This window comes from Carassius auratus, unplaced genomic scaffold (assembly GCF_003368295.1).
Source record: "Carassius auratus strain Wakin unplaced genomic scaffold, ASM336829v1 scaf_tig00051372, whole genome shotgun sequence".
Lineage (NCBI taxonomy): Eukaryota > Metazoa > Chordata > Actinopteri > Cypriniformes > Cyprinidae > Carassius > Carassius auratus.
This window is the reverse complement of record NW_020527191.1, coordinates 31,026-40,000: the sequence shown is the minus strand read 5'-3', so window position 1 is coordinate 40,000 and position 8,975 is coordinate 31,026. Positions and strand designations below refer to the sequence as shown.

The 8,975-nt window shown below is 39.5% G+C and overlaps 1 protein-coding gene across 1 annotated transcript in view; it reads left to right on the top strand.

Annotated features, from left to right (window-relative positions):
- Positions 1–5,063, top strand: part of LOC113089824 (60S ribosomal protein L34) — a 7,765-nt gene extending 2,702 nt beyond the window's left edge. Inside the window, exon 5 of the mRNA XM_026256119.1 lies at positions 4,940–5,063. Within this exon, the coding sequence (XP_026111904.1) occupies positions 4,940–5,024 (85 nt within the window). The 3' untranslated portion in view covers positions 5,025–5,063. The remainder of the gene's footprint in view (positions 1–4,939) is intronic.
- The last annotated feature ends 3,912 nt before the right edge of the window (positions 5,064–8,975 follow it).

The window sequence follows — 8,975 nt, the reverse complement described above, 5'->3', positions numbered from 1 at the left end:
TTTGCTTTATTTTTGCCCTATTATGTGGTGCTGTTTGAGTTTTCTGATTGAATCTAAAAACTTGATACACGAGGTGATGCAAACATTTAATCAGGTTAGAGAAAAATTGGCCTTAAAACCCTGTAAAAAGTCAAATTCAATTTAAACAGGAAAATTACATTTGTTACTCATGCAAACTAAACACAGCCGAGAATATGACGAATATCAAAAGCTTTTGGAGTGAGTGGTCCATAGCAGGACCAAACCTGCCAAAGTAACAGCATAATAACTTGCAAAAAAAGTTGTCTATTTACCTTTATCAACAAAATTGATTATTTTATTATTACACACCCCTACTGGGGGTTAAAGGCTTAGTTCACCCAAAAAGGAAAATTATGTCATTAATGACTCACCCTCAGTTGTTCCAAACCTGTAGGACCTCCGTTCATCTTCGGAACACAGTTTAAGATATTTTAGATTTAGTCCGAGAGCTTTCTGTCTCTCCATTGAAAGTGTGTGTATGGTATACTGTCCATGTCCAGAAAGGTAAGAAAAACATTTTCAAAGTAGTCCATGTGACATCAGAGGGTCCGTTATAATTTTTGAAGCATTGAAAATACAGTTTGGTCCAAAAATAGCCTTCCGGGTCTGTTGTGAATGCGTTCACTGCAGTGTAGTGATATCCGGTTCACAAACAAATGATGTAACCGGTTCTTCTTGAACCTTTTCATCAAATTGAGCTGAATCGTTTGAAACATTTCCGGTTCGGACGCGCTGTGTGTCAGTCTGCTTCATGCTGAATCAAGCATGTGCAGTATCATCAGCTCCTCGGTTCTCGAATCAGACGTGTCAGACAGAAACGGTTCTTGACTCAATCGTTCCTTATCTGGCTCAGCTCGGTGTTCATCTTCAGTTCTCTCTTCACAGCAGTTCAGTCAGTGTACTGATTGTGTAATTACTCCGGGATATTGGTTTATTTTAACTCTGAGGGAGTGTCAGCCACGTAAAAAAAAAAGTTAACACACGCAAATTGTTTCAAACAATAATAACGATGTTATTACCTTTCTTTACAGTATACTAGGGCTGCACGATATTGGGAAAAAATGACATTTGCGATATTTTATTTTTCTGCGATATATATTGCGATATTTTTTTCTTACAAACAAATGGGGTGAGCACACTTACATTCTCATTTTAAATGATTTAAACATCGACACCATCGTGTCAATTGATTAATATGCGCGAGGGAGAGTGAGCAATACAGAGCTCGTGTTGTTTGAAAACTGCTCGCTCTCTCTTGGTCTCTCTCTTTCTCTCAATTCAGTTAATATTGCTTTATTGGCATGACATACAAAGGTACATATTGCCAAAGCATTGTACATATCAGAATAGAAACAAACAAAACAAAAATACATATATACATTCATAAGAGAAAAAAAAAGGAAAAAAAATTACATGCAATATAAATCCATATACATTTCTATAAACATTGATGGTACTTCTAATGTACTCTCTCTCTGTCTCTCTCACGCGCGCTCTCTCTCTAGCAGCAGCGCGTCAGCCCAGCGCCGCGTCAGGCACGGTTCTGGTGTGTAAAGACACAGAAAACGTGAGGCAGCCACCACGCTTCTGGGACGCTTCAGACATGCAACGCTCACGCCACGCAGCCAGTGTGTCACCGGCCTCTGTCTGTCTCGCACACTCTCTCTCTCGCGCGCGCTCTCTCTGTCTCTCTCGCGCGCGCTCTCTCTGTCTCTCTCTCGCGCGCTCTCTCTGTCTCTCTCTCGCGCGCGCTCTCAGTCTCTCTCTCTCGCGTGCTCTCCCTCTCTCTCTGCCCTGTTAAACTTGTATGTGGTCAATGTCAATGATAAACTTTCACTCTGATGGTTTAGCTGTGCAATTAATCCGCGAATCACATTTGTCAAGGGCCGGGGAGCAGCTGGCCCGTACAGTTAATGAATAACGAATCAACTACGACAGCCTACATCGCACATCCTGCTATGTCACTATAGTGGATTCGTACATCGCAATATCGATGCTTAAACGACACATCGTGCAGCCCTACAGTATACCGTACACACACTTTCAATGAAGGGACAGAAAGCTCTCAGACTAAATCTAAAATATCTTAAACTGTGTTCTGAAGATGAATGGAGGTCTTACGGTTTAGAACGACATGAGGGTGAGTCATTAATGACATTATTTTCCTTTTTGGGTGAACTAACCCTTAAAGATAAAGATGATCATACAGAGTACATCAACCTCCTTCCAAACCACAAAGGAGCTGTCTTAAAGTTTTGTACTGGTTTCTCTTTTCCATGCGATTAAAATTGGTATCTCTATAATCGGTCTCTATTTGTACATGGATGATTTTCATAGTTGTAATTTACTGGATCCATGCAGGATCCATGCAGGGTTAACATTTCACTGGACTGGAGGATTGTCACTAGGGTTGTGACGGTGAGGAAATTTTCCCACTGATTCATCGACGTGTGATAACAGTATCACTGTGGGGACGTGGGCGATTTACTGTTTTTGTATTGATAAATATATAAATAGCAGTTTATACATCTGGTTTGATGCTTTTGGATTTAATTGGCTAATTTGGCTTTGTACTGTACTTTGCAAAAATGTTGAATAGTCAAATTACCGTAATTCCTCAAATGAAAACCGGTAGTCAAATAAACGCCAGGCCTTTTATAGTGGCTGGGGGCGTGGTCAACACGAACAAATAAAGGCTCGGGGAAAACTTGTGAAGCAGAGCCAGATAACTGACGTACACGGCCACTGCTGGAGCGTTTTTCGTTCTCTAGTCAAGAACCAGTTGCATTGGTTTTCGGATCACCAGTACACTGAACCCGAGAACAGTTTCTGTCGAACGAGTCCGATTTGAGAACCGAGGAGCTGATGATACTGCGCATGATACTGAACCGAACTGATTCTGTGCTATTGTTATGATCTCTGTCCACTGGAAAGCTTTTGCTATTAATTTAAAATGGGTAATTGTGCAAAAATGTCAAAGCTTTGCTGAGATACAGCCTCAAATGCATGTTGGCATCCTTCCAGCAAATTCGTTGATGCGCTAAATGAGAACAGTTTAGTATATCGACACGAAATCCATATCTTTGAGGTGGCTCAGTCTGAAGATGATATGATTCAATTTTGGTGAAAATCGGACCAACGGTTGATGAGGATTTAAAAAAAGTAGGTTTTGACTGAAAATCAAGATGGCGGACAGGAAGTTTGGCCAAATAAGAAAACTTGGTATCTATGTTCTCAGCTTGACCCAAGAAATCTACTAAAATCAGCGACATTTCAATACCCAGATTTATTCAAAAGTAATTGGCCTTTTTGGAAATTGTTATAACTTTTGACCACTAGATGGCGAAATATTTTGAGTACCTTCAGGGGATGGTGTTGTTGGCACATTCTGAGTTTCATAATGTTACACCAATGCATTTGTATAGTATAGCATTTTATTTCACAAAACTGTATTGAAGTCAATGGGAATTTCATGTATTGTTATTTTGTATGTGTCCTCAGAGGGAGCCCATAAATATGCGTGTCAATTTTGGTGAAAATATCTCAATTTGCTTCAGAGTTATAGACATTTATATGAAAAAACACGTAAAAAATGACTGACTCTTGACTTTGATTGAATTGTACTACCCCTTACTATCAATATTTTAACATTTGGGCATTGGCGTATAGCTATTGACCTATGTTTCCGAACTTCTGACGATGGTTTCGTCTTGATCAGACAAGCGGTTTCGAAGATATAGCCAAATGTTTTTTTTTTTAAGCGTTAAATCACAACGCTACACAAACCGTAAGGCGAAACATAGCATGTTTGGTATCGTAGGACTCGGAAAGGTTTCAGGAGTGCAATTTGATGAGTCTCGTGAAAATAAGTCGACCACACCCAAAGTTATAAGCATTTTAAAAAAGATCACCACTAGGTGGCGCTGTTTCGAAACTTCTCACGATCCTTCAGGTCATTGTGCTGGTGACCCATACCATGTTTCGTAACAATCCGTTGATGCGTTCTTAAAATACAGCATTTTAGCACAAAATTCTAAATGGCCGAAATGGTAAAATTGGATATCAGTCGACTCGGCATGTTGCCCTGAATCTAACAAGGCCAAATTTTTGATGTTTGGATAAACTGTTCAGAAGTTATAAGCAAAAATAGCAATTTTTCATATCTCCGGACCAGTAGGTGGCGCTGCGCTGAAACGCAGCAAGTAGGCTCAGGTCATGCTTATGACATGTACCAAGTTTGGTCTGAATATGATAAATCGTAGCAGAGATACAGCCTTACAACCGTTTTTGTAAGCTTTACGCAAAATTTGTTTGAGCGTTTATCGAAAACGGTTTAACGAATCAATTTTATTTGCATAACTTTTTGCGCTAGAGGGAATGTCTTAGACACACCAAAATTGGTGTGCTTAATGTTGGCACTGTCCTCTATCAGAATGTCAAACCAAAACAACTTTCCCGCAATCGGTTCTATGGGCTGCCATAGACTCCTAGTTGGAAAAAGGAAGAAGAAGAAGAACAACGGGAACAATTACAAAAGGGTCCTACGCACCTTCGGTGCTTGGCCCTTAATAATAATAAGAAGAACGGGAACTAATACAATAGGGTCCTACACACCTTCGGTGCTTGGCCCCTAATAAAGGCCTGCCTCTATGAAAAAGCCTGCTTCAAATAAAAGCCTATTACCTTCTGCAGTTTAGGTAAATAAAGGCCCCGGCTTTTATTTGAGGAATTACGGTATTTTATCGAAAGGAATGACCAGTTCAGTTCTCCTTTGAGTTTAGTAGAATAAGTGATAATGAAACAAAACTAATGACGTTTTTCATAAATTGGTGACCTATTGATCTAGGAATGCTGTAATTAAACTGTTTAAATTATTTTTGTGAGCTAATGATCCATATCTGTCTGTGTCACTTTTCAGGATTAAACGAGCTTTCCTCATTGAGGAGCAGAAGATTGTGGTCAAAGTACTGAAGGCACAAGCACAAAGCCAGAAGTCGAAGTAGAATTTGATGTGTACTGTTCAATAAAAGAATTGGAAAGCACTGTTTTGTGTTTTTATTTGCCTGTCAAGATGAATGACCATGATTGTGTAAGGACGAAAGAACCTGAGATACTTTGATCTCCTGAGAAACAGACAATACTAACATACACAGGCATCTTCGAGACACCCCACAGAGTGGAGGAGCAGGAGACCTCCTTCCCTTCCGGCCATTTGTTTCATTTCAAATCCCTTCACCCATTCTTCCTTCTACTCAGTCTGCTCAAAATGATTACATGAAAATGTCAATGCAAGTGAACTAACACTCATGTCTAGTATCATTGGGAATGTCTCAGTGCAACTGGTACAATGGTCTCACTCTTACAAAAGTAGATTAGAAGATAATACAGATCTGAAGAGTCAAGAGATATCTTGATTACTGTGATGGGAGTGTCCTTTCCTAGGGCCCTCCATGTAAATTACCCCCTGTTCCCATTGAGTTGTAAAACCACCCAGGCTTGGGACCTGAGATAATGCAAATTCCAATTGTTAGTTTCTGTCTTCATCTCGGGGGATGTTTTCTTGGTCTGAGGTATTTAAAGGATTGCAGCAAAAGGATCAGGGCGATTTCTGTAGCCAGAAAGCCCGTAGTGTGTTGTGTGTCTCTTCACTTCATACTATGTATTTTCTAAGGTCAGGTATGCATATTTTACTTTTAGATTCATCTTTGAGAATTTGATGTTTTATATTGATATGATTTTATGTGTTTCAATTGGATATGTAATTGGCAAAATACATATCTACCTGACTGTAAATAAATTGTTACATTTTGATTCTATTCTGTCTTACTCTGTAATTATTGACTAGTAGATTACGTTGTATCCTTGTTAGCAACATGAGCACCTGAATGAATGAGTTAATATAAAAATAGAGTTAACTAGAATAATCAAATGTCAGAAGAATATTAATTAAAAAGGCATACAACCAATTTGCATTTCAACCTAAATTCGAGGTCATACTAAAATGGAGTCAGATTAAATAATAAAATGGAGTCAGATTTGAGTTTAACCTAAAATTAATAACTCTACGCGCTGAAAGACAGAACACGCAGGAAACCTTCATCCAGCACCGGATACCTTCCTTGGGCCGAGTGTCTGGACCTTACAAAGTGGTGACCCCGCCGATGTGATCTCCCTAATTATGCGAATGACGTCTTTCCAGCGCTAATTTCAAATTGATTCTCTCTGAAGATATAAGGTTTGAGCTTCTTCCCTGTCTACAACTGCTGTGGTAAGTTCATTCCTTTTTCTTATTAGAAGTGTTGAGGGAAAGCTTTTTGCATTTCACATACAGACACATTTTTAGAACGGGTCGACATACCCATTGTTAGACCGGAGACCGTAGAAATCCGGTGGGGGGAGAATTAACCGGGAAACATGGCTTTTCAGGGACAATACAGTGACAGTGTAGATCAGGAGATCATGGAAATTCAAGCATTACAAATAAAAGACACACTTCTTAGTTTAAATGATAAAGGATTCAATCTTAAATGGAAAAACAATGAAATTGTAGCTTGGTTTTTGGCCGAGGGCAAAAAAATTGGCATCTAAATCGAAATATAAGAATATCCCAACTGCTATCGTCTACCTGCTTCGTAAAAATGACCTCGAGACAATAGCTGAAAACAAACGAACAATAACAAGCATCAAAGAAATTGAAAAAGGGCGCTCTGAAGAATTGCAAAAACTAAGAGCACAGGTCGAGGCATTTACATTAGAAAGACAAGGTTGGGCAAGACAGAGTGAGATGATGTCAAGAAAACTCGAAGAGCTTCAAAAGAAACTCCAAACCGGCAATAATTATATATCAGCTCTTGAAGACTGCTGTAATAATGCAGGCTTCCCAGTGGCTGCAGTTAAGCAAGCGGCACTGGATGAAACCTTTGATTATGATAGAAACAGCGATAGTGACGATGATGATGTTGCCGCATTAGATTTTCAGAGAAACCGAGATCCCGTTCAGAGACACGGAGAACAAAATCAGCGAAGTCCGATTAAAACCAGAGCAAAATCCAGCGGAAAACCCTCCAAATCAGTTAAAATTGCTGTACTCAAAACCATAACAAATACAAACGATGAAATAACCACGATTAGCCGCCCATTAACATGCGAAGAGTGTACAACACACAAACAGATCGTGGGAATGATGCCCAGAAGAGGGCCATTCCAGCCCTATTGGGAAACAGCCGCATTTCCACTGTCGGGCCAGTGCGAGCCAGGGCTTAAAGCGGGCCGGGCGGGGCTCATAGCCCCGGGCCAGTAGCACGAGGCCAGAATAGCGCAGTTTCCACAGGGGAGCTTGAAGCACTGCTGCACGTCACTAAAACACGCCCTTTACACGCCTCTCAGAACAACGTCATGCAACCTCATTATTTCACCAACAAAGAGAAGTTATCAGAAAACTAAGAAATAAGCCACTGGAACATGCGCGATCACAAAACGAACATGATAAAAGCGGCCGTTTGTTTGCATGCTTTGTTATATATTCAAATTCAAAAGCATCGATGTTTTAACTATAGAATTGATTTATTTTATCAGGACTCAAAATTAATCACACATAAATACACTTATTACTATTTTATTTATTTATTTATTTTTTAACGCTTATGAAAATAGCCTGCTTATTCAGTCGAGTCTGTTTCTGTTTATTAGCCACATAGCCGTCACATTTAGAATTAATGATAATATCTCTATTTTTATAAAAACTCCCGAACAAAAAACATTATTAGGCTATATTCTTTTATGATAGGCAACGTGAGAAAAACTCTCGAGACGAGGCTTGTGACAGATAATATAAGTTACTTAATAAATACACGACTGTGATAGAGAATAAGAAGCTGACCTCTGATTTCTCCAAGCAGTCATATTTAACATCTTTACGGTGTAACGTTAATGTTTAGCGTGCATAGTCTTTTACATCGCTTATAAATATTTCTGCCTTGTTTAGTGATTATAATCCACATCGGATCAAGTTATTTCAAACACTTGCTGCTAACTAAGAGTGAGTTTTGAGCTTAACTTATTTTAAAAGTCTTTAATGCTGCTGTTAAAGCTGTTATCTTTCTGAAATGATCCGCGCTGACGCTCTCCAGACGCTGAGAAACTCCGCCTTTGTTCATAACCCCTCCTCTAGCCCCAGCTGGCCCGCTTTGGCCCAAGGTTTTCGTCGGGCCAAAAAACTTGGCCGTTGGCCCCGAGGAAGCCCCATAGGGAAGCCCCGGCGAGGCACGATCAAGCCCCGGAAGTGACTGTGGAAACGCGACTGGCCCTGGCACGCACTAGCACGCCCGGTCCTAGCTCTATAGTGGAAACACGGTTAACTGATGCTACAAGCCACAGTGTATAACAGAAGTCGATAATTCTGAGTGAAACTAATGAAAAGACAATGCCAAACATGGGACGAGCTTTAAGTGGATTGGTTATCCAGCTCTGTCTGCTACTGGTAATAATGACTTGTTTTGTCTTTTATAATACTGATTTAAATCACTCTCTGGATTAATATGTTAAAGAGTGTTTATATGATTGGATTTGTGAAATTTAAGTTTGCCGTCCAAAATGGGTTTAAAATCCATGCCTAAATTTAAATGAGGGTCTAAATTGTTGTTTGAATGGTGAAGGTAAATATTTTAAACTTGACAGCAGAAAAACAGTGACAGATTGGCTACGTCACTAACCAAATTATCCAGAGAGCACCCTCACATAAAGAAGCCTGGTGGGAAAACAAAGGAGTGAATCCTGCTTGTGTACTATAGTGCAAAAGCTTTATGTAGTGGTTTATGTAGAACAGAGATAAGTTGAACAAAAACGTGTGGATAGCCCCTTAATGGAGCAAATCCATAACAAGAGGTTTGAATTAATTGAAATAGCACAGCAAAAAAAAATTATAATAATAAATTTTGTTTAAACAACACAATTGT